General features: G+C 43.8%; 2 protein-coding genes across 9 annotated transcripts in view; one reads left to right on the forward strand and one right to left on the reverse strand.

The window, feature by feature from the left end:
- STRADB (STE20 related adaptor beta) overlaps positions 1 to 13,728 on the reverse strand; it is a 31,387-nt gene extending 17,659 nt beyond the window's left edge. Inside the window, exons 1-4 of one of the 4 annotated variants that reach the window (XM_069983317.1) lie at positions 11,482 to 11,576; positions 11,229 to 11,373; positions 10,590 to 10,649; positions 5,759 to 5,839 (exon numbers count right to left, since the gene is read on the reverse strand). In XM_069983317.1, coding sequence (XP_069839418.1) covers positions 5,759 to 5,839; positions 10,590 to 10,601 — 93 coding nt within the window. In that variant the 5' untranslated portion in view covers positions 10,602 to 10,649; positions 11,229 to 11,373; positions 11,482 to 11,576. Of the gene's footprint in view, positions 1 to 5,758; positions 5,840 to 10,589; positions 10,650 to 11,099; positions 11,204 to 11,228; positions 11,374 to 11,481; positions 11,577 to 13,515 lie in introns of those variants that run through there. The other 3 variants (XM_069983320.1, XM_069983318.1, XM_069983319.1) reach the window with 3 other exon arrangements.
- The window catches only part of TRAK2 (trafficking kinesin protein 2), a 37,699-nt gene continuing 23,188 nt past the window's right edge, over positions 11,657 to 26,167 (forward strand). For 4 of the 5 annotated variants that reach the window (XM_069983310.1, XM_069983312.1, XM_069983313.1 and 1 more), the window contains exons 1-2: positions 11,657 to 11,762; positions 25,561 to 25,812. In XM_069983310.1, coding sequence (XP_069839411.1) covers positions 25,776 to 25,812 — 37 coding nt within the window. In that variant the 5' untranslated portion in view covers positions 11,657 to 11,762; positions 25,561 to 25,775. Of the gene's footprint in view, positions 11,763 to 18,474; positions 18,591 to 25,560; positions 25,813 to 26,167 lie in introns of those variants that run through there. The other variant, XM_069983311.1, reaches the window with a different exon arrangement.

The following is a 26,167-nucleotide window of genomic DNA, read 5'->3' on the forward strand; positions in this document are numbered from 1 at the left end:
TCCCGAGTGCCGGCCATCCTCTGCAGCGTCATCCGAAGCTCAGCCGCGATTGGCTGAGCATAACTGTGCTCAGCCAATCGCGGCTGAGCGGCTGATGACGCGGCCACGTCATCAGCTGCTCAGCCGCGATTGGCTGAGCACAGTTATGCTCAGCCAATCGCGGCTGAGCTTCGGATGACGCTGCAGAGGGCGGCCGGCACTCGGGAAGATCCGCTGGCCTCCCGAAGAAGACGTCACTGCTGACGATCGGAGACCGTGGTCGGCACGCGACAGGTAATGTATAGCGCACCACACTTCCGGGTACACGGGTGGGGGTGGGGGGACACGGGGAAGGGGGCCATTCACAGACATAACATACATTACAAAGTTGTATAACTTTGTAATGTGTGTTATTCTGTGAATAATTTTTTATCGCCGGACAACCCCTTTAAGATGCGATTACAAATGATAGAAGTAGGTGACCCAAAGGCATGGTTATTAGGCCAATGGGAAGTGGTAAATGATAGAAGGAAAAAATTGCTGAATAAGCTGTTCTTTTTAGTAAGGATCTTGATTGCTAGAAAATGGATGGCAAAAGAGAGTCCGGTGGTGGAAGAATATATATCAAAGGTTTGCAAGATCATTAACTATGAATACGCAATATGTTATAAAGAAGGTTATTCCAAAATTTTTTTTGCCATCTGGAACCCTTGGCTAGAGTCTATGCCGCCAAATGAAAAAATTGGACTGCTACCAAGATTAAGATGCTAAAGGCCCCCCCAACAAAATCATAGATTAGTAAATCAGTTAAAGCGTTTTCCTTGCCCCTTTTTTTTTTGTTTTGTTTTTCTTTCTCTCCTTCTCTTCCTTCTACTTGGGTGGGGGGAGGGAGGACAAGGAATGGGATGGGATAAAGAGTTAGAAATGCCCAAGTCTAGTCAATTGAACGGGTAAAACAGTATTGGGGGATGGTAACAAAGGCGTACGACAGTTGATAATTTGACCGTAAAATAATATATGGAGAAAAGAAATACACCCGTTTAATGGCTTGAGTAAGTGGCTAAGTAAGAACCAGTGGTGTAGGTTTTCCATGATTCTTATAAAAGATTGTGACCTGTGGAGTACACGAGAGGCTCTGGAATTTTGGTGTTAACTAAGAGGAAGATCAAAGGGGTGGTCGTGGGGGGGGTACTGCCTGCGAGCGCTCGGGCGGGGGCTGCGCCTTGGTGCGGGGCTGGGCCGGACAGACATGTATATGGTTTTGATTTTTTATTTTTTTTTGTAATATAATTAAAGGTAGGATATCCTGTATTTCAGTGACCTTAGGTGGAGTATGCCTTGGTGTGGCCTCCGAGTTGATTGTGTTAATAAAATTTGATTTCTTGGGGGCCATGGTTGACTATAATAAATGGTTGGCTGGCCACCAGGGGAATATGGAAAAAGTGTGAGACCTCCCTAGTGTTATACAAGGGGTTTAAGTGCTAGGGGGTCTGGTGGTGGTCCGACATCCATCTGGGGAAGGTGGGTGTCTGGCGATCAAGGACCCGCTGGGTGTAAATGAACTGGTGAATGAGGGAGGCTGCGCAGGCTTGATCTGCTGAAGAGGGTCGTGGATGTTAAGGGTAATTAATTTTGGTAGGAAGGAATTTACTTACTTTTTTTGTGTGGTGTTTTGTTTTGATGTAAAAATTAATAATATATATTTTACTTTTTAATTTTTTATTTAGAATTATATGTTTTATGGAAGTAGGTTTTGTAGTACAGTTTGGTGTCCGGCTTCGCCTGGGTGGGGGTGCGGCCCTCGCGCGGTTGGGCGGGTGTGGGAACCCTGCGCGAGTGCCGGTAAATGAAGATTGTACAGCTAATGGGAGGAGGAAGTAGGGGAGAGATAAGCATTACCACAAGAATTGTGAATTAAGTTCGGAGCCTCTCGTTGTGACTCCACGGGAGGAATAGGTTTTGAACTGGTTTAAGGGTATATACGAGTAACTGTTCCTTGTGAGGGTGGGAAGGGGTATTTATGAAATATTATGATTGTGAGCGATTTTATAAGATATGTTAATTGTATATTTGTAATAAAGATTAAATAAAAAAAACAAAAAAAAAAACACAGGTACTAAAGAGAACAACCCAACATGTTTCCCTGTACACATACAGATTTATTACGGTTCCTCAGGGGTTAATTGTTCCAATTCGCTTAACTGAAAGTATCAGAGAAGGTGCTACAGTGTGTGCACAATATAAGTCAAGTGCTACAGTAAGGGTGCAATGTTCTCATAATATAAAGTGCATCTTCACAGAACTGGGTAACTAGATACAGTGCAAGGAGCTTACCAGCATGTTGTAGATACAATGTACATGTGGACAGTCGTCCTAAGCTTCAAGCACGCTGCGCCCAGCTGCAGAATCACACTTATAAAGATAAACAAACGCACCACCGCAATGCACATGCTAAGAGGGTAGAATACACAAGATAAACGATACGGGTCATCCGAGCCTCTTACTATGCCCCCGCTGCTGTGGCTTGCAGTCTGTATGGCTGCCTACTTGGTGTCCCGCCAAGTTGGGTTTATACTTAATGTACAAAGGGCATACTTTATTATAATCTTTGTTACAATGTAATGGAAATAGAAGGTATTAGAAATTAAAGTAGAACTATCAGCAGGTTAGACAAATCTAAACTGCTGACAGCCCCCTATTGTGCATAGGGTGCCAAGAAGGAAGGTATGTCTCTTACCTTTCCTGTGCTGTTAGCAGTGTAATCCTTGGTCCGGAGCACCATTAGGAGCACTGATTCCCCCATGGCGCTCGTCAGACCACTTGTCCTAATGATAATAAATGGAGCATGCTAGCCAGATCGTCTAACCTGCTGATAGTTCTGCTTTAGGGTAGCTTCACACATACAGGATTTGCAGCGGATTTCACTGTGTGAGTTTGCAGTGAAATCCACTGCAAATCCATGTAGTGTGAAGTTGTATATAGCTCCCCTGTGTGCTCCCTCAGTGGTATATAGCCCCCCCTGTGTGCTCCCCCACTTGGATATAGACCCCTGTGTGCTCCTCCAGTAGTATATAAACCCCCTGTGTGGTTCCCCCAGTAGTATATAGATCCCTGTGTGCTCCCCCAGTAGTATATAGACCAGTGTGTGCTCCTCCAGCAGTATATAGACCCCTTGTGTGCTGCTCCCAGTTATATATAGACCCCCTGTGTGCTCCCCCAGTTATATATAGACCCCCTGTGTTCTTCACTCTTGTGGCCCCCTGTGTTCTTCACTCTTGTGGCCGCAAGGGTTTTCCCTGCAGTCACAAGAGGCCGCGCTCCCCTTGTCCTGGCGCCGATGCTCCAGTAATGTCACTGGAGCACCGACACCACAAGGACAGAGCGGCCACTTGTGACCGCAGGGAAAACACTTCCTGCGGCCACAAGAGTGACTGACAGGAAGGGAGCCAATGGCTCCCGCCCTGTCAGTGCTGCTGCTGCATGTAACTGTGAGCGCTCATTACGAGTGCTCATGGTTACAGTTCAGATCACAGCAGCGAGCGGGGCAGCGGCAGAAGAGTGGAGCATGGGTGCCCCCCTGGATGTTGGGGGCCCCAAGCGATTGCTTGGGGTGCTTGGTGCCAAAGACCGCTACTGCTTGCTGCAGGTATGTAACCCTATTTAACTTCTGGCTATGTAATCATACTCAACTTCACTGTACAAGGATTAGCAGCGGATTTCGCTGCAAACTCGCAACGTGAAATCTGTGAAGCTACCCTTAAATTAATGTGGCTAAATGGCCACTAGATGGCCCTCAATATGTTTAATAGCACTGGGGATAGTATTAAAGGGGTAGTGCGGCGCTAAAAAATTATTCACAGAATAACACACATTACAAAGTTATACAACTTTGTAATGTATGTTATGTCTGTGAATGGCCCCCTTTCCCGTGTCCCACCACCCCCACCCGTGTACCCGGAAGTGTGGTGCGCTATACATACCTGTCACGTGCCGACACCAGTCTCCGATCTTCATTCGGTGACGTCTTCTTCGGCCGGCCGGCGAACAGCTCCTTCTGTTCCGAATGCCGGCCACCCTCTGCAGTGTCATCCGATGCTCAGCCGCGATTGGCTGAGCATAACTGTGCTCAGCCAATCGCGACTGAGCAGCTGATGACGGGGCCGCGTCATCAGCCGCTCAGCTGCGATTGGCTGAGCATAACTATGCTCAGCCAATCGCGGCTGATGACGCGGCCGCGTCATCAGATGCTCAGCCGCGATTGGCTGAGCATAACTATGCTCAGCAAATCGCGGCTGAGCACAGTTGTGACGCGGCGGAGGGGGGACGGGCGGCAGGGATTCAGACGTCCGTCCGAAGATGACGTTTGGCACAAAATGGCGGTCGGCCCTCGACACGGATCAGGTAATGTATAATGCACCAACACTTCCGGGTACACGGGTGGGGGTGGTGGGACACGGGGAAGGGGGCGATTCACAGACATAACATACATTACAAAGTTGTATAACTTTGTAATGTGTGTTATTCTGTAAATAATTTTTTAGCGCCGCACTACCCCTTTAAACCAAGTTGTACATCAGGGTATGTTGTTTTAAACAACACCACCAAACAATAAAGGATTAACATAATTTCAGTGATTTCTTTTTACAATGTCTTATTTCTAACTGGAATCATGTATAGGATCTTGTGAATCCCGAAAGCTCACAGCTCTAACAATTTTTTTTGGCCAATAAAGGTATCACTCCTAAAATACTTTGATTTGAAGTATTTACCACGATATAACTGGAATCATAAAATACAACTGGTAAAATGCAACCATCAGCATTACTACAAGTACTGAGAGACATATAGCATTAGCATTACCAGACTTTCATCACTGGAGGTTTTCTTATATAAAGAAAAATAAAGGTTTTGAAAAGACACTAAACAATCAAGATAACAATTAAAGGGGCACCTGACCTCTCCCACCTCACGCTTATCTTCAGTACCAGTTATGATAGGCACCCAGTCTTCCTTCTGGAACGGATGTCAGCCAGTCAGTGATATCTGTGGTCACTTGTATCATGGCTCCCAACACAGAGCGGTGATGCATCACATTCACTCCAGAAGACATCGTTCATGTCGGCTGATCGTTGAAGTCGTTTGTCTTTCAACATGTTGAAAGACAAACAAATTATATAGCAGCGATCTGCTGCCGTCGCTCAGCGGAACAGGAGCGGTGGCAGCTGACCGCCGCTATATCCTATGGGCTGCCCAGACGATCAGCGATTACCGGGACAGCCCCCCCGCAGCTCCTCCCGGCCCTCCTTGGACTCACCCGCTTGCTGCTGCCGTGTGGAATAGCAGCGGCAGTGAGCGGGGAACGAGCAGCAAACGAGCGCTGACAGTGCTTGTTTGCTCCACAGAGTCGGGCCGTGGAATAGGGCCTTTAGGGTCCATTTACACAGAAAGATTATCTGACAGATTATCTGCCAAAGATTTTAAGCCAAAGCCAGGATCAGACTATAAACAGAAATCAGGTCATAAAGGAAAGCCTGAGATTTCTCCTCTTTTCAAATTCTTTCCTGGCTTTGGCTTCAAATCTTTGGCAGATAATCTGTCAGATAATCTTTCTGTGTAAATGGGCCCTTAAGGTCTAATCATGCAAAAAAAAAACAAACACATCAAATCTGCAATGTGTGAACACAGCTATACTAAAGCCATACACAGCCATACACACATTTATAGCACTTTACCACATATTCTCTAAAATTTACAGGATAATATAGAGCCTTTGCCTCACCCAGTGTGGATAGATACTTGTAGTCGACTCTTTACTTTGGCTTATTGATTTCACAGGCGTCCGTCTCAGACAGGAACAGTCCTGAAAAGACATTCGTAGATCACTAAGTACTCTATACCTTTCCTCTTCTAGAATACAAGGCTAAAGTTTGGTACAGTGATTAAAACTAGATCTGTAGTTTATATATAGTGCAAATATAGAATTGTAAAGAAGCACATCAATGTATAGTGTTCAGTATAGGTACAGGATGGAAACAGACACAACAGTTAGTTTACAGTTGCTTTTTAAACAGAAGTTTAGGGAGAGAATTTAGCAATGTTGGATGCCTTAAAAAAAAAAAGTCACAAATTGTTGCTCAAGCCACATTTTGCCAAAAATCTGGTTGTATTTACTATAATTTACACCAAAAACAGGTGTACATTAAATCTACACCTACTTATAGTTGGCATAGCGTTTAATCTGTGGGGCATAGAAAGCCACAAAACGGACAGATTTATTACAAGGATTGTCCAGGATTAGAAAAGGCACAACAACTTTCTTGCAAAAACAGCTCTAATAGTGTCAGGTTGTCAGTGGTATTACAATTCAGCTCGGTTCACTTCAATAGAACTGAGCTGCAAAAACCACACCCAAAGAGTGGCGCTGTTTCCAGAAGAAACAGGTCATCTTTTTCTAAAGGCCCTATTCCACCAACAGATCTGACGACAGATTATCTGCCAAAGATTTGAAGCCAAACCCAGGAACAGACTATAAACAGAGAAGAGGTCATAAAGGAAAGACTGGATTTCTCCTCTTTTCAAATCCACTCCTGGGTTTGGCTTCAAATCTTTGGCAGATAATCTGTCGTCAGATCTGTTGGTGGAATAGGGCCTGGATAACCCCTTAGTGTCACTGTCGTTAAAATTTTTATTGCAGAAATCAATAGTACAGGTAATTTTAAATAACTTTGTAATCGGTTTTATTAGCCGAAAAATGAATTTTTATCATGAAAAAGCAGTTTGAAGCTCTCCCCCTGTTTTTATGGTTTTCCTATGGAGAGAGAAAGCAGAGGCAGCAAAACAGGACAACAGAGAGTTAATTTACATTCACATCACGGGCTCTCTCCTCTGCAGTCACCACTGACCTCTCTGACCTCTGAATAGCTTCCCTGCTGTGCAAACCTTTGTTCTTGGCTCTCAGGTGCCGGCTAATCTCGATCGTTCCCCCTCCCCCTCCCCTCTTCATAGAACAGACAGATCCGACTGATGAAAAAACAGTCGAGATTTCCTGATTCTGAGCAGTGGATGACAGAAAGGAGAGGAGGGGGTGACCTGGGAAAAAGCTTTTTACATGCAGATAATGGCAGATTTGTCTAATAAACTTATTTACAAAGTTTCTTAAAATCGCCTGGACTATTGATTTCTGCAAAAAAAATTTAACAACAGTGACACTTTAAGGGGCCCACCCTGCTAAGTGAACCTGTGCTATCTGACCTCACTTTATGTGGTTATAGCTCTGGGATGCTTTAAAGGGAGGCAATCAGTACGATTATGCTGATATGGTTCTCAGCAGCACAGTATAGATCTAATGTGCAGTTCTGTGCAGCAGTAACTTTACATTGGGAAAAAAGTTCTATTCAGCTGCGCAAGGTCGGGGAAGGGGCGGCAACTAAAGGGTCTGTCTGTCAATCATCCCCACAGAGAATGCTGACAGGCATAGAAACATGACTAGTCAAAGGAAGCTTCCCACCCAGATGACTAGTTGCCACCCCTTTCCCACCTCGCACAGCAGAATAAAACTCTTATTTTCCCTAATGTAAAGATACCACTGCAAATGCAGCTGGGGGCCTCAGGGAGCTGCACAGCACATCTATACTGTGCAGCTGGGAACCAGATCAGCATAATTGTGCTGATTGGTTCTCTTTAACTTGTCCAAGCAATTCTGAGACTGTCTTTTCGTGACATATTTTACTGTAGGTTGGTGGTAAATTTTGGTTAATATAAAAAAAAATGGCAAAATTAGCATTTTGACTATGAGATGCTCTGATGACACATATAATGCACTGCAGTGCATTATACTTGTCAGTGTTACACTTAAGGGAAAGTCTGATCGGTTTCCGGAGCTATGACACTGGAGGCCTCAAGGTGGTCACTGGTTGCCATGTCTGCCATTGAGACTCTGCGATTGCTTCACAAAGCTCTGATGGTGAACAGAGGCAGATTTCTCCCTCTGTTAACCCTGCTAGATGCTGTGGTCACACTGACAGCAGCATCTATAGGGTTAACTGTAGGGATCGGATGGCGGTTCTGGTTCAGACAGTTGCGCTGAGTGCCCAGCTATTATTGACATGAATAATTGATAAGTTATCATAGAACCTTAACTATAATACTTTATATCAATCTGCTCAGCTCTTATTGCTATTTAAAGGAGAAGTCCGGCCAAAATTATTTTTTGATATGTTATTACTTATGGAAAGTTATACAAATTTCTAATGTACATTAATTATGGGAAATGCACATATAGGGCTATTTCCCTTAATTTAGTAGATCATGGAGTGTTAGAATTCTCTCAGAAACTGTGACGTCACGACGAATGGTGTAATTCCTATGGAGTGTCCAGCAGGGGGCGCTCTATATGTAGAAGTCTATGGGACTTTATTGTGTCTATGGATGTCTATGTAAAGTAATGTAATGTTATGTACAGTGTGCTTTATTGAATAAATATTATGGAATACTTTGGGGAGCAAGCATAAATGTATTCAATCAGTACATTTGCAGGGCGCCAAGCAGTGAGTGAGAGCCGTTGCATCTACCTCCCCCCTCCCTCCCTGCTCGGTGCGGCCGCCGCCACATATGCCCAGTACTGTTCCCCCATCATCTGCTCATAGTATGAGCAGATGATGGGGGAATAGTACCAGGGCCGATCTCCATCATTGGTACGCCTGCCGATCAACCGCACTCCCGCCGATCCGCCGCACTGAACTATATACACTGAACTATTACTCCCATCACCTGCTCATAATATGAGCAGGTGATGGGAGTAGTAGCTGGGTTATGCCTATCACTTGCCTGTCACCGGGCGCAGGGGGAGCCGCTCATCACATAGGAGCCATCATGCCCGCTGCGCTCCCCCCTCCTCCGCAGCGGGCATGATGGCTCCTATGTGATGAGCGGCTCCCCCTGCGCTCCCCCCTCCTCCTTCTTCTGAGCAAACTTCCCCCTATCCTGGCTGACTCCCCGCCTGGCCGCCTCTCTCACATAACGGCTCCCGCTGCTTTCTGGTGTCCCCGGCCGGCACGTGTGGGAGAGGACGGTCAGTGCAGACACTGAAGCACCGGGCCAGGCGGGGAGTCAACCGGGATAGGGGGAAATTTGCCCAGAAGAAGGAGGAGGGGGGAGCGGAGGGGGCATGATGGCTCCTATGTGATGAGCGGCTCCCCCTGCGCCCGGCGGCAGGCAGGTGATAGGCATAACCCAGCTACTACTCCCATCACCTGCTCATACTAGGAGCAGGTGATGGGAGTAGTAGTTCAGTGCGGCGGATCGGCGGGCGTACCAATGATGGAGATCGGCCCTGGTACTATTCTCCCATCATCTGCTCATACTATGAGCAGATGATAGGGGAATAGTACTGCATACATGTGGCGGCGGCAGCACTGAGCAGGGAGGGAGGGGGGAGGTAAATGCATAGGCACATCTCTCCCTCCCTGCTCGGTGCCCTGCAAATGTACTGATTGAATACATTTATGCAATACTTTGGGGAGCAAGGACACTTGCTCCCCAAAGTATTCCATAAATGTATTCATTCAATAAAGCACACTGTACATAACATTACATTACTTTACATAGACATCCATAGACACCATAAAGTCCCATAGACTTCTACATATAGAGCGCCCCCTGCTGGACACTCCATAGGAATTACACCGTTCGTCATGACGTCACTGTTTCTGAGAGAATTCTAACACTCCATGATCTACTAAATTAAGGGAAATAGCCCTATATGTGCATTTCCCACATTAGAAATTTGTATAACTTTCCATAAGTAATAACATATCAAAAAAAAAATTTTGGCCGGACTTCTCCTTTAACATGCATTTCAAAGTGAGAGGCTCTCTTTAAAGGGGTTGTCCAGCAAAAATATTTTTCTTTCAAATACACTGGTTTCAGAAAGTTGTATTGATTTGTAAATTACTTCTATTTAAAAAATCTCAAGTCTTCCCATACTTATCAGCCGCTGTATGTCCTGCAGGAAATGTTGTTTACTAGAGGTGAGCGAACCGGGTTCGGGTTCGAGTCCATCCGAACTCGAACTTTCGCCACTTGATTAGCTGGGGCTGCTGAACTTGGATAAAGCTCTAAGGTTGTCTGGAAAACATGGATACAGCCAATGACTATATCCATGATTTCCACATAGCCTTAGGGCTTTATCCAACTTCAGCAGCCACCGCTAATCAAATGACGAAAGTTCGGGTTCGGATGCACTCGAGCATGCTCGAGGTTCGCTCATCTCTATTGTTTACTTTTCAGTCTGGCACAGTGCTCTCTGCTGTCACCTATATCCCAGACAGGAACTGTCCAGAGCTGCAGCGAATTCCCATAGAAAACCTCTCCTGCTCTGGCCAGTTCCTGTCTCAGACAGAGATGGCAGCAGAGAGCACTGTGTCAGACTGAAAAGACAACATTTCCTGCAGGGCATACAGCAGCTGATAGGTATGGGAAGACTTGAGATTTTTAAATAGAAGTATATTACAAATCTATATTACTTTCTGAAACCAGTTGATTTGAAAGAATAAGATTTTCACTGGACAACCCCTTTAACAACTACAAATACCTATTATTTCTGAACTTACCAGACAAGACATTGAATACGCTTATTCAGTGGTGGCTTTTTCATGAGTCCACCGAGGGTTCTAAACAGGAAAGAAGCAAGGCAGGTTTAATGCACAAGAACTGATAGAAAACCTATCTGTAACAGGGGTGATGAGCGCTGTGATTAGAGAGAGGGGGTCTTCTACATGATGTGTGCAATGTCCATGTGACTGGGAGACGGGAATTACATGTGCGGCAGCATTTCCCAAGCTGTGCATCTCTTCGGCTGTCAGGGCATGATGGGAGTTGTAGTTCTGCAGCAGCTGTAGCCGGGATTGTACGGGAAACACTGGGAAGGATGGCGGGATAGTGAGGGTTAATAAAGTAAGGTGTGATGGAGCTTTCTAAGGACTTGGATTTCATTGAATTGTGTCAGATTGACTGTAAACATTGTGGGTGAGGTCTGACACATCATGTAAAGTGTGTGTGTGTCTGTGTGTTGTGCCATGTTAGAGTCCAGAGATCAGTCCTTGGCATGGACTGGGTGCTACTACCGTGCCTCGTGGAGCAGTCTAGGGGGCAGCAGTGAGCGCTCTCCCTCCGATGTATGTTTGTATTGTCCCTTGCCTCACAGCAATAGAAGGAAATCCCTTAGGTTACAACTTCCTGTATTTGCTGACCTGATCTGGACTTCTCTATCGCCCAGGGAGACACCATCCAGCCCACAGAGCTCCCGAACATACTGTCCAATCCCGTCCAACTGCAGCGCCTACGTCATCACTATGCGCCACGCCCTCACAGGACGCTCCTTACTCTGCCAGTACTCTATGGAAAACATAAATATGTCGCCGAATTCTGGAACACGTATCCCTCTGTATTCTACGCATGACAGATTTATTACCTTAGGTATAAATAGTATTACTTGTGTTTTACCTAATATTTCGTTGTAACGTGTCTGTCTCTCTTCCTGGTTTCCCATAACAAATATGGCGGCCTCCGCTTCTGGGGCTCTCCTTTTTTGAATTGATGCTGCTCTGGCATTTTTTTTTCTCTATGGTGAATGGATTGACAGTTTAGAATGGCGTTATCCTATTGGACGACCGTAGCGTGACATCACAATTACTGTCTCCTTGGTGAGCTGGAGGAAGACCCGCCCTCTGGAGCAGCAAGGAGGGAACCGGAGACCGGGGGCAGCCGGTGAGGTGGCTATGAAGGTCGGTGGTTTTGTATCTCTCCTGGGGGGGGCTGGTGTACAGGAATACAGCAATACGTATCGCTATATCCATCTATATGCTGCTACCCCCTCCCATCTATCACATCCTAGGAATCCCTGCCATCACATGCCTCATGTGCCACCCTAAGGCACTGGGAGGCCATTGAGGTTCTGGCTCCTGAATGATTAGATGCAGTTATATCACTAACCCAGGCTGTGTTCACACGTTCAGGTTTTTAATTGCAGTAACGGAATCCAAAGCCAGGCACAGGTCATATATAAAGGGTATGTGTACAGGAAAGACTGAGACTTCTCTATTCCATGATCCATTCCTGGCTTTGTATTTAGTAATTAGAAGTCTAAAGGTGTGAACACACTCCAAGGAATCTTATATCAAGTGTGCTTGCTGCCCCCACAGAGGTTGTGGCTGGTCAGTGACATTACCCAGATCACATAATGTGAGGCAGGGAACCTTGGCCCTCCAGCTGCTGCAAAACTACAACTCCCATCATGCCTGGACAGCCAAAGCTAATGTAAGGCATTCCACAAGGGTTACTATATACTAAATGTTACATGTTTACAGCTCGCTCTCTCAGGTTTTATAGTTTATTATAAATCTAATATAGTTGTCATAATTTATAGACTGTCGAGTGTTCTTGTAGATTAGTGTTTCCCAACCTGTGGCTCTCCAGCTGTTGCTAAACTACAACTCCCAGCATGCCCTGACAGCCCTATTTCCAGCATGTGTCCTTCCCATTTAGTCCAGGACTGGAGAATATCTCCCATAACTGGTTGTTATGTTGGAACATCCCTGCCCTGTCCGCCAGGAACCCGTGTGAGCTTGTGATTGTGAGAGTTGAGGTATATTCACATGGGGCAGATATCTTCCAGATGTTTTCATGCCTGTCCCATTTGTCTGAATAGGGCCTGCAGAGTCAATGTACGTTCTGCATTCAGATGATTAGATGGGATTTTTCAGTCACAGAAATATCTGCACCAGATCTGCAGCATGTGAACGAACCTTTACTGCCGTACGTGTCAGGGGTCGGTAACATAGGACGTCATGGTATCTGAGTGCAGCGGAAGGGGGCATCACCCTCTGATGGGATTCAGAAGGAGCATTCCTATTGGGTCAGCAGTGAGCAACACTCTCCATTTGTAGTGTTAATTAATATTATGATTTGCCAAGTATTGTTTTATTTTTTTCATAAAATATTTTCTATATTATGTTTTAATAATGAATTATTGGTGGCTTCAGCTGATCTGTATATTATGTGTATTTATTCTTATGTGTGGGCTATTATGGGTCTTCTGGTCACTTTAAGGCTATGTTCACACTACGTATGAGGCTGGCCGTTCCGCGACCCCGGCCGGGTCACGGAACGGCCGGTCTCTGGCCGGATCTTCTCGGGCGGTGCTTAAGTAGCGGCCGGGTGATCTTTCCGACCGCAGAGCTCTGATGCGGGAACATCAGCGGGCGCCCGCATCAGAGCTTCCCATAGCCCACAGTGAAGCGAACGGCCGGAGCCACTCGCTTCACTGTGTGAACTGACAGGTCTTTCTGCGGCCGGAATTCACTGAATTCCGGCCGCAGAAAACTGTCCTGTCAGTTTTTTCTGGCGCCGCATGGGATCCCGGCCGGAGCGTATACGATGTGTGTACGCTCCGGTCGGGATCCCATTGCAAATAAAGCATTACGGCCGTAGTTTTACGTTGTGTGAACATAGCCTAAGGGTTATAAAAACATACAGTACCTCTGTTGTGTCCTGGTTTTTCCATGGAGACTTAAGATACGTGGCTTTGTCTTTTCCATGGTAAATGGTTTGCAGTAGGAGTTTTCATATTCATGCATTCTCCATCTTTGTGGTCCCATAATGTCCTTCAAGTCCTATGTCTTAAGTCCTTGAAAGGTCGTACTGTGAAGACATTACTGTGGAACTGAGAATGTTAATAAGAGAGCAGGTGTCTATAAGGGAACTCCTGTGTTCCTAGTAATCCTAAAGCTGGGCGGTGTATGGTTATTATAGCCGTGCCACTCATGGCTGGTAGAGCTAGAATCATGTGAGGCAGTGGTTTTGCCTTTTAGCTGCTTGATAGTACAAGTGAATTGTAGTTGCCTCGTGACCTTCCTGTTGCTTGACAGCCAGCTGTAATTTCTGTGACGCCCAGTGTGTAATATAATAGTTTCATGCTACAACCACATTTAAAAAATGGTGCTCTAGCCAGCTGTCTTATTTTTATATTTATTTTTCCAGCTCCCATGTCTCTTTTGCATGCAGAAAGTGTTGGTGAAGTAGTGCAGCCTAGCAGAGCTCAGTAATCCAGTCGTGCTGTGGTATATGGCACACAAGGTATACTGGTATAATATACTATGGTGGAGATTTATCAAACATGATGTAAAGTGAAACTGGCTCAGTTGCTCCTAGCAACCAATCAGATTCCACCTTTCATTCCTCACAAACTCTTTGGAAATGAAAGGTGGAATCTGATTGGTTGCTAGGGGCAACTGAGACAGTTTCATTTTACACCATGTTTGATAAATCTCCCCCTATATGCCTGTGATACTCGGTGTGAGTCTAAGGGAAGGTTCACACATTGCTGTGGAGGTTTATTTAAAGTGAATGCAGCACAAATCTTGCCCATATAAATATTTTAGTATGAGCAGATCGGGGCCACCACACAGTATCCAATGATGTGCCACTGAGGTCCAGTTCTTGATTTATTAGCAATATTGCTAATCTGCTAATAAGGGTCTCTAGAGGTGTCCCCGGCACCCCGCAGTGATCTGCTTTCCCTGCCCGCTTATGGCATTTTCTCATAAATATTCTGAGGCTGCGATTACTGAGTCTGGGAGGGGTTTGGAGGGGCCAGGAGTGATGTCATTGATTCAGCCTCTTGAATATTCATAAGATGGCATCATGAGCGGTCAGGTAAGGTGGTACACGGGGAACGCTGGGGCCACTTCCAGTACACCAGAGACCCTCATTAGTAATATTGTTAATAACTCAGGAAATACGCCTTTTTTTTTTTTTAAAGGCAGCTTGTCATTGGTTCTCTATGGCGTTGCTGATCTGCCCATACTAAAAACTTTATACAAATGCCATAAAAATGCATTTGAAAACTGTAAAAACAATAAAACTGTATAATAAGATAATTTGGGGTGAAAACACACGCACCTGTCAAGTATGTTTACTTGATGCATTCTAAGGCCGGGTTCACACAATGTATGACAGCGTTACTGCAGTACCGGCCAGATGAGCATCACTTTATCTATGTGGGTGCATTCAGGTGTGTGTGAGAGCACACAATAAGAAGTGCAGCCGGGAGCCGAACTACACATTGTGTGCACAATCTTTTCTGTGCGTCCACTATTCATTGAATAGTGGCCACACAAAATAGGCATTTCAGTTTTCTCTGCGGCCACACAGAACAACAGCCACACTGTATACAGAGTGTATACAGTGCAACTGTGGTTCAATAGAAAACAGTGCAGGTGGTAGTGGCCAATAAACAGGCATTGTTTTACGTTGTGTGAACATGGCCTTAAAGGGGTTGTCCAGCTAAATTCTTTTTCTTTTAAATCAACTGGTGCCAGAAAGTTATATAGATTTGTAATTTACTTCTATTAAAAAATCTCAAGTCTTCCCATACTTATCAGCTACTATATGTCCTGCAGTAAATGTTTTTATTTTCAGCCTGACACAGTGCTCTCTGCTGACATCTCTGGCAAAGACAGAAACTGTCCAGAGCAGAAGAGGTTTTCTATTGGGGATTCATAGAAAACCGAGACAAGAGTTCCTGTCTCAGCCAGAGATGTCAGCAGAGAGCACTGTGTCAGGCTGAAAATAAAACATTTCCTGCATGACATACAGAAGCTAATAAGTATAGGAAGACTTGAGATTTTTTAATAGAAGTAGATTACAAATCTATATAACTTTTTGATACCAGTTGATTTGAAAGAAAATTTTTTCGCAGGACAACCCTTTTAAGCTGTGGATTCATGGCAGAAATCTAGGACCTACCCTTAGATTTCTGCCACAGCTTTTCAGCTTGTATACTGCGGATTTGCATTCTGTTAAGCCACGTTCAGTGAGGCTAACCCATATTGAGGCTACCCGACACAGTTTCCTGGCAGAATTATCTATTTATCCACCTATAAATCCACGTTCTATACATCCGTACCAGTATGGTGCCCACTTAAAACAATGGAACGCAGTTGTTGCATAAATTCCACAAGGGTTTCAGTTCACAATCTGCATTGGAATCCAAATGTAAATGATAACTGTGTGAACACACCCTATAGCTGCCACCCAGCCCAGGCGTCGATCTTAATTCTACGAATGTTGGGAAGTAATTTTAGCTCATTGATTATGATGGGGGAGGGCAGGGTGCATCCTTTTACCAGATAGTACACACTCAATAATGCATTGGTAGTGGTAATGAGACTAGAGCTCAAACTAACACATTTTGGGGGTTAAAATAAAATCCATTGTGCCCGGCTTTCACATGCGTCACAGTGTTATCGTATACAGAGTATGGCTGGCAGCATATACATATACTGTGCTTCTAATGGTACTGATGCTGATACCAGATACCGCCAAGGAACAAAGAGGATGGTGTCATTTATCAGTCACCTGTCTTGTGTATGGCTGCAGATCTTTACATACCTTTACCATAGAGACTGTGTATGTGAAGTGAGGATCTTCCAGGCTGTAGGATTACTGGCATGCTATATGTCCTAGCATAGATGGTGTTATTGCAGGGCAGTAAAGATTGCAGAGGACTATAGGAATAAAACACACTGTACAGTACTTTTGTTATATTAATCCCCTTTGTACTAATGTATAAAGAGAGCTGATATACAGCTTCTGTTGTCTTGCTGTATATCATATGAGATTGCTGGTGTGTGTTGTGTGATAAGCCGGGATGAAGTATTCCATTGTGATGTTTATGCATAAGTATAGCTACATTGTATGTATCTACACTTGCCTTCATAGACTTGTGTTAGCGGAGATGTAGTGCTATGTATGCCTAGCAGCAGTGATGGGTCACCTTGTCCTAGATATTAATTGCAATGTCTAAGAGGATAAGGAGTCTTTTCCCTCGGGAAATAAGGGCCAGATGGGCATGTATGCTGGCAGAACATTGATTTTCCTGATGTGTATAGGCAGCGGGCGTCACAGTCCCTTACATACAAGTTAATTATAGGTCTGGTGCCCACACTATGGTAGGTGAGTCATGTGAGCTCTTGTGAGCTCTATTTATATCCTTTTGTGGAATCATTCAACATCACCTTCATTGTTAAAGGGAATGTCCAGAGAGCTAAAATAGGGAGCTAAACGTGTGTCAGTCACCGGTGGAGGACCCCCTGCTCTGTGACCCCCAGAGACGGCCACTTTTGTCCTCTTCATTAGAGCAGGACACAAAGTTACAACAATGTTTTAATGTTATAGAAATTCAATAAAACTCTTTTAATCTGACATCAATCAGATCTGGTAAGTGCTGGATTATCAGGTTCTGAATTATGAGATATTCACAGGAAAGAACATATAATGTATTGTAGAGATTCGTCTGTTCCTGTAAGATTCTATCTGATTGTTACAGTTTGGATTTCAGGTTAAAGGGGTGCTCCAGAGGAAAAAAAAATGGTTAGTAAAGAGGAATCAGCAGATTAGCCTGAGGAAGGTATGTGTCTTACCGTCCTCCTTGGCACTGGTCCCACACTGTTAGTTGGCGTAATTTTGGGCCTGAAGCACTGTTAGGAGCACTGCCCCGCCCCCACAGAGTCATCTGGCTATAGGGGGGCTATCAACAGGTTAGATTTGTCAAACCTGCTGAAAGCTCCTCTTTAAATCAATTGGTGTCAGAAAGTTATATAGGTTTGTAATTTTATTTCTTTAAAAAAATCTCAAGTCTTCTAGTACTTCTCAGCTGCTGTATGTCCTGCAGGAAGTGGTGTATCCTTTCCAGTCTGACACGGTCCTCCTCACGACCACTTCTGTCTGTGACAGGAACTGTCCAGATCAGTACATTCAAATCCCCATAGAAAACCTCTCCTGCTCTGAACAGTTCCTGACACGGACAGAGGTGACAGCAGGGAGTACTGTGTCAGACTGGAAAGGATACACCACTTCCTCCAGATCAGGACATACAGCAGCTGATAAGTACTTTTTAGACAGAAGTAATTTACAGATCTGTATAACTTTCTGACACCAGTTAAAAAAAAATCCTCTGGAGTACACCTTTTAAAGGAATTTTAATGTACTTAGTAATTTGGCATTCATAGCTTTGTGCCATATACAAAAGAAGAATACTTGCTTATGTACTTTAGGGACTTTTTGGCTTTACAACCTGTAAACTGGTGTGCCAAGCTCCTTAGAAGACGGGAGTAATTAAGTAGTCTTGAGCGGGGATAATCCTCCCTACAGAGAGGAGACTGGCACAATGCTGGACCAGAGCTTTCCATAGGCCCTGGGCTGGCACACCTGGCAGCAGGAGGTGATGTGTATTGTCATGCCTGTGTGCCTAATGCTTGGGCCTACACGTTCTTCCAGCAGACATGATGTGCTGGCTGTCATTAGAGCAGTGCAGGCTTTATACAGGCTGTCACGTGGCGAGGGCATGGATTATTCTCAGCTGCATTGTGTGCTGATGTGCAGGCAGCGCAGGAAGTGGTGAGGAGACAGCACTCCCAGCATACTTATGTATTGTGCTTGTCGTCATGGCAGATCATCAGGTCTAAGGCTTCTTATAAAACCTCTCTTGTCCCTGGAGTAAATTTGGATTTGTCTCATGGAGCTGTGCACAACATCCTGGGTATCCAGATACGGTGAGCTATATGATTGTGGCATATGGTAGATGGCATCCCATTATCCTGACCTGTATGTTGTTATCCTCCTGGTCTTAGCAATGTCTCATTGTGTCTGAATGCAGTTTGTACTTAAGATTCATGAATTATACAATGGTGGTCAGTCTGGTCCTTCACCTTCCTATGTGGCCAAGTATGTGAATAATACAAGCGAGAGATGAGTGATTGCGATGGAAATGAGACAGATCTGCGTGACTGCAGGGAGCTGTGTGCCTCCTATTAGGATCATGACAGTCTCCGATACGTAATGGCAGCTGCCAGGGACACAGCCAAGGGACCAGATGTCTAAAGAGAATAGTCCAGCATTAGTACATCATGTGATTAATAGCACAGTCTTACTTACTGACCTATCCAAGGGCAGCTGAGGTCTGCTCCTAGCCTCTCATGGGCTCCAGATAAAAAAAAAAAGAAAATCCATATTACATGTGCTCACATACAAATGTTTTTTTGTATGTGAAAGTTGAACTTTGGTTAAAATTTTATTCGGAGAGAACAGAACTGAGCCGCTTTATGATCATTGCCTCTTTTATATGTGAGATTTCTTTTGGTTTACAACTGTACCAATTGCACTTTATGACTCCACATAGCAGATGTGCATATCTGAGCACATATAGAATGGCTAAAAGCTTGTGTAAGTATGATGACGGCCTTTTTATTTATTTATTTGTTTATTTTTACACTTGTTATGGAACTTTATTTTGCGGTCCTTTGAAACTATGTATTACGCCCCCTTCACACGTCCGGAAAATCCACCTGGCAGCACTAGATTCCGGGTGGGATCTACCCAGCCACTGCCCGGACCCCCCTCCCCTCACTTTGGCATCCTGTCACCATGTAGGAAGAAGGAAGAGGAGAACTAGGAAGGCCAGAGCAGGAACCAGGGCAGGTGAGATTATCCCCCTAGAACTACTACTCCCATCATGCCCAGCTGACAGTCCATAGTGGGAGTTGTAGTTTTGCCACCAGCGGCCATCGAGGGCATAGAACTACTACTCACATCATGCCCTGCTGACAGTTCAAGATAAGTGTAGTTTTGCCACCTGCAGCCATCTAGGTTGCAGAACTACTACTCTCAACATGTCCTACTGGCAGTTCATAATGAGAGCTGTAGTTCTACAACAGATTAGAGGATGACACTGTATAGGAGGGGGAGGCAGTGGCCCATTAGAACTACATCTCCCAGCGGTGATGTGTTGTAATATGCAGGACTACATCACATAATGAGAATTGTAGTTATGCAACAGATTAGAGGATGACACATGGCATGAGGGGGAGACTGTAGCAGGGTACACAAAGAGGACATTGTGGCACTGTACAGGAGGGGGAGATGGTGGCAGGGTACACGAGGAGACGATGGTGGCATAGTACACCAGGATATGGGTACTTGTGATGTATGTTGGCATAAGGCCCCATTCACACGTCCGTGTCAGTTTTTACTGTCAGGAAATCCTGATCAGGAGGCCTTAAATGGCATCAGGAAAGTATTAGGATTTCGTGACAGTAATTTGTTTTTACCTTTAGGAAACTATCAGGAAAAGCCTTCAGGATTTCCTGATCATAAGAAAAAAGGAGGACATGATGGGAGATGTAGTTCTGCAAACTGGTTGTCACAGCTTGCAGAACTACAACTCCCATCATGCCTGGCTGAAAGGTCATGATAGGAGTTGTACTTCTGCAGTCTGTGGCCACCCAGGTTGCAGGTCATGATGGGAGTTGTAATTCTGCAACCTGAATGGCCACAGGCTGCAGAAGTACAACTCTCATCATGACCTGTCAGCAGGACATGGTGGGAGTTTAAGTTCTGGGGGGGGGGGGGGTGATCTCATCTCTCCTGGTTCCTGGTCTTCTGATCTGGAACTGGGGGTGAGGATACAGAGGTGCCTCAGGCAAGAGATCCGATGTGATCAATCATTTTTTACATGCTTGATAACATGTCTACAGTTATTTTTCATGTCAGGTACTCTTTAAATACTAGTGTTTCTGCAGCTGCAGTGTAATCCATCCTTCCTTTAGTCTGCTGGCTTATCTTCAGCATCAGCACATCAGTGCTTACTGTAACCCCTTTCTTGTTGTGATGCTGCTGTTCCTTTCTGCTTACATAGTATCTTGCAAACTCAATGCATCAGTAACCACTTCTCCCCCTTTAGTGCTATCTAGTGTACTGTGCAAATAACTCACTAGCACAGTGCCAGCATAGTCAGTCTAGTATGCTTTAAACAGCACTATGTCATGGCATAGCAACAAAAAAGTATGTGTGAGAGAAGTATGGTAAAAAAGTGCCTGTGTGTGCACTACTGGCAAACAGCTGAGTTCTAGTCCCACCAGCTGAAATGGAGACAGGGGAAAATAGCACCATGGAGGGGACTCAGGAGCTTAGTAACTGCAGTAAGAACCCAAAAATCACCTTGTTACCACTCTGAACGGTTATTCTATTATTATATTCTATAAGGGTGCGTTCACACCTACAGGATCCGCAGCAGATCTGTAGCAGATCCGCAGCAGATTTGATGGTGCAGAATTGATGCTGTGTTCAGTTATTTAAATGACATCTGCTGCAGGTCCGCAGCAGAAAATACGCTGTGGATACGGTAAGTGTGAACATACCCTAAATGTATTAAAAAATATATATACAGTATATACTATTAGAACTTCCTGTTGTGTTGTTACTCCAGTCCTATGTGCCTCCAGTTATCAAGCAACAAACACTGTAGAAAAAAAAAACAGGAACATCTAGCCAGCAGCATCGTAGCTCTGAGGACAAATACAGAGAAATCTATATGTGGGCATATATCAGCCAAAATCTCATGAACAAAGAAAAAACTCAGCTCACCATAGGTGGTTTGTATATATCAGCCAACCAGTCAAAAAACAAAAAAACCTTAAAGTATTTGCAGCAACATGATGTCAATGGGGTCTAAGTAATGCAGTAAATTAAAGAGGGTTGTCTAGTAGCTTAACGTTAAAAAGAAAAGAAAAAAGAAGGGGGGGGGGGGTATATCTAGGTAAAAAAAAGAAAGGTCACCTTTGCCTCAAAGAACATTTTTTCCCCACATGAACAAACAGGTCAGTCAGCCAAATGGTTGAACGTTCATTCCTTATCATTGGCCTGTATAAATGATCAGCTTAGTGGTTACACACAATAATATTCTGAATGAACGCTCCAGCACCATATGTAATAACTCCCACAACACTTCCGAGTACTAATATAACATCAGATGGAGCCTACGTGTTTCATACTGAGAGAATTTGTCATCTTTCTACCACCCAGCACACTGCACCTTGACAGTGACCTATTTAGATATAGGCTTAAATACAAGCTGATGTGCATAACCAGTGTCTCCCATACATCATTATTCCTCTATTATATTGTTAGAAGTTTGCAATTGGTTGAATAATATACAGGAATCTAAAAGAAATCTCACTATAAAACAATGCAGCATGCATGTTTATTTTGAAGGGGAAATGGAGTTTCCTGTTTATAGCATGGAGACTTTTTATAGAACCCTGACCTTGGTAATGTGCAGGACATTCACAGTCTTTCTGTTTCCACTCAGTGTGTTTCCTTCCATATGGTGTGTATGCATCTGTCCTGTTCCTTAAAGGGAATCTTTCAGCAGTAATCCATATTTTAGACTGCTGACACTGTTAGATTGCTGTTAGATCAGGGAGACACATGGGGGGGGGGAGAGATTTATCAAACTGGTGTAAAATAGAATTGTCTTATTTGCCCCTAGCAACCAATCAGATTCCACTTTTCATTCATCACAGGTCCTTTGGAAAATGAAATGTGGAATCTGATTGGTTGCTAGGGGCAACTAAGACAATTTTATTTTACACCAGTTTGATAAATCTTCCCCATGGTGCCTTACATATACCTGTCTGTGATCCCGGAATATAGAAGCTTGGAAAAGCCTCTTTGGCTCCTTGTACCAGAGAATAAAAGCTTTTCTCTACATTCTGGAAGCACAGCTGGGCATATGAAAGGTACCATGTGTCTCCTTGTCCTAACAGCTATCTAATAGCATCAGCAGTTTGGGATATTTATTAGAGCTGACAGATGGCTAGGTAGTGTTTTTTTAAATTTTAAAATTTTAAATTTTTTTTTTTCATTGTCTCATTTTATGTCTGATACTATAAAGTGTCAAAGAGGATACTTAACATTACAAGATGCTGTTTATCCACTTCATACACATTGGTCATTTGTCATGACATTTGTTCTATTTGCAAATGTTTGGCACAAAAACAAACATTTATTATCATTAGTGACTGCACCCAAAAATACAGAAAAATATCTAACGTGTCAGATTGTTTTCACTATTGTTGAGATTATTATTTAACACTGGGGTAAAGAACCAAGCAACTGAGATGTGTTCTTTGCTTTGTGTCTTTGACTCCAGCAATGTCTAGTTAATGCTTAATATTTAACTTTCTGTAAAGATTTTTATTCTGCGGTAACAGGTCAGATAGCAGTTATTGCTTTTACTCTATTGAAGGCAGGCGGACTACCAGCGCACTATAACATACTGTCATTAAAGTTTCCACCTTTTGCATGTATGTAGCTGGTCACTTGTCTCAGGGTAATAACATTTATAATGTATTGCTGTTTATGGCTTGGAAGAATCTGGTCAACTCTTGTACCTTCCTATTAATCCTCAAAGTGCCATATTGCACTGGGACCCTTATATGCATATCAGTATATGCTGGGGGGGAGGGGGATCTCGCCAGTCATCAGAAGGGGGTACCCATGTCACTTATTTTTAAGTCAGCGTGCTTGTGGGTGCCATCCTGTTCAGTTTAGTACTGTTGAATGGAGCAGAAGCACTTGTGCCTGACCCCTGCTACACATAAATGGGGGGCCACAAAACCCTTGTTCTTGTAATCACTCGGTGTTCCAATGCTGGGGACACTGATCAGACACTTTAATGGTACTCCCTTTAAATTACCCCCCCCCCCCCCCCCTTTCTTAACTATTTCTTTATTAAATGGATTTGCCATAATTCTGTAGTTAAGGCTTTTGTAAATCTTCAGTATTTGTTATAAGCTGCTTAGCAATGCTGTGGTTATTAGGTTTCTTCCATGCTGCTTCCTAATGACGGCATATTGTCAGGCTGTTTCTGTGGAATGGTTGCCTAACATCTAGATTAGGCTGGGTTCACACTGCGTTTTTGCTTTCTGTTCAACATATACGCTAAAAAAGAAAACAACGTAAAAATGGATGCCGCTGTATGCCATACTGCAGATTCTTTTTCCTATAGACTTACATTTAAAAAGAGGGTAAAAAAAGGATTAGTTTACAAAAAAATTTCTTTCAAATCAACTGCTGCCAGAAAGTGCCATAGATTTGTAAATTTACTAAAAGATCTCAAGTCTTCCAGTACTTATCAGCTGCTGTATGTCCTGCATGAAGTGGTATTCTTTTAAGTCTGAACAGCATTAGAGGTTTTCTGTGAGGGTGTGCTACTGCTCTGGACAGAGAGATTTGTGTCAAACTGGAGAGAATACACCACTTCCTGCAGGGCATACAGCAGCTGATAAGTACTGCATTTTTTACAGAGAGTGCAGAGATTTTTTAATAGAAGTAAATTACAAATCTCTGGCACTTTCTGGCACCAGTTGATTTGAAAGAAAACATTTTTTGTGAAATACCCCATTTAAAACAGATCCAAGTTTATACATGCAGTAAAATTGTGATGACTGTATGTTAACTGTACTGAAATGGAAATGGTAAAAAGGATGGCCAAACACAGTGTGAACCTAGCCTTACTGGTAGCTCCTAATTTTTTTTTTTCTCAATCAGGTTCAACATTTGCCCTTTAGACATCTATACAGAGGGGAGGATGGGAGTGGCTAATATACAGAAACACCGAGATATAGTTTTAGCTTTGTAAACGTGTTATATCTCAACCCAGTTCTGTATTTACAGCTTACACTGCTGGGTACTGGATGTGATCTAGGGGAGAAGGAACTCCATGTATGTACATAGGATACATCATATTAGATAGGCTATATCCACTACTTCTAGGACAACTCAAGTGACAAATGAGAGATAAAGCCTGTAATGGAGAAAACTGAGAAAAATATCATACTGTACAAGTTATATAGTAGAGAGAATTTCTCCCATGTTTGGGATTTATCATTCAGTGCTGGGGGGGGGACCTCCCTGATGACTTGTGGTTCAGGCAACTTGAAAGTGATGGCGGGTTCCCTTTAAAGGGTACTCCGGTGCTGATAAAAAAAAAACAATCATAAACACAATTTTTACATTTACCATCCCTCCTGAGTCTGTCTCTGTTTGAATTTCCTGCTGTTTGCAGGTCCCTGAACCTCCAGTTGGTGTCTTCATTTTTTTCTTTACTTCCTGGTTTGGGCTTTCCCATGATGCACTTTGTCTCCTGTGATGTCTAACTGACTCTGTAGAACTGTTAGATGGCTTACAGCTTGCTCAGCTAATAACTTTGTAATGTGTTTAAATTACTGGGAAAAATCTTTTCGCTGGAGTACCCCTTTAAGACAAAGACTAGCCAAAAGCTCAGTGATGGGTTATATAGCATTTGTCACTCATCCCTGCTCCCTTGAATACATACTGTATAACCCACTGCGGTAATGCAATAGTTACATCTATACACTGCCCTACATCACCATTGAATGTCAGGTTACTGCCCAGACCAAATCTGGTCTTATATATCATGACTGTCTATGATTTAGCAAGCAAATATACTGTAGTTATAGCGAAAAGTACAGGCCTCCCTGGCCAACCAGAAAACAAACATGGTTACATAATGTTCACACCCTTTATTGTCTCTATCTTTCTCATGGCCGTTTTACAGTTCTCGGGTATGGAAGAGCTCCACATTGCCTTATCAGTAGATATCCTTGCTTCCAGTGAACTTCTTATTGCAGATGATTAGATTTTATTGTATTTCTCTTATAGATAATATGAAGACTGTCAGAGGAAGGTGAAGTGAGAAGGTTCTCATCATGACCCAGAGATGCCCTGAAGCAGCAACCATTACAGCAGATACAACCCTGGCCGTACAGGTGAACGCTGACATTGGAGGAGAATCCGTCTTTTCTCCTTGCTATTTAAAACTAGACTATAATCGGAGTAGACGCTGAACCCCCCTCCCGGAGAGTAAAGATAAACCCATGAATATCCACTGCGGAGACTCTGCTCCTGGCAATGGTAAGTCTGAGGAGTCCTTCATATATCTGTTATCAGAGAGGAGAGCCCAGCCCTCTGCCGATATGCTGTGGTATGTTAATGATCTTCCTATCTGCCGCATATAGTAATCATCTGATGCAGGACAAGAACTTTGATATTGTTATCAGGGTATTTTCTAGCATGTTATTTAAGGTGGAATTGTGACACCATATTCACAGGAAAGGGATGGCGTTGCTTGGGGATGATATCGCCAGCGGTTTATTCTCCCTATAGCTGCTGCAGCAGGTGAAATGCAGCAATACATAGTGAACATTCAGATGATGTTATAACTTCTATAAAAGAACAGCTTGTGTCCCCTCATTTTACTCACTGTTTA

The sequence above is a fragment of the Dendropsophus ebraccatus genome, chromosome 9 (genome assembly GCF_027789765.1).
Source record: "Dendropsophus ebraccatus isolate aDenEbr1 chromosome 9, aDenEbr1.pat, whole genome shotgun sequence".
Classification (NCBI taxonomy): Eukaryota; Metazoa; Chordata; class Amphibia; order Anura; family Hylidae; genus Dendropsophus; species Dendropsophus ebraccatus.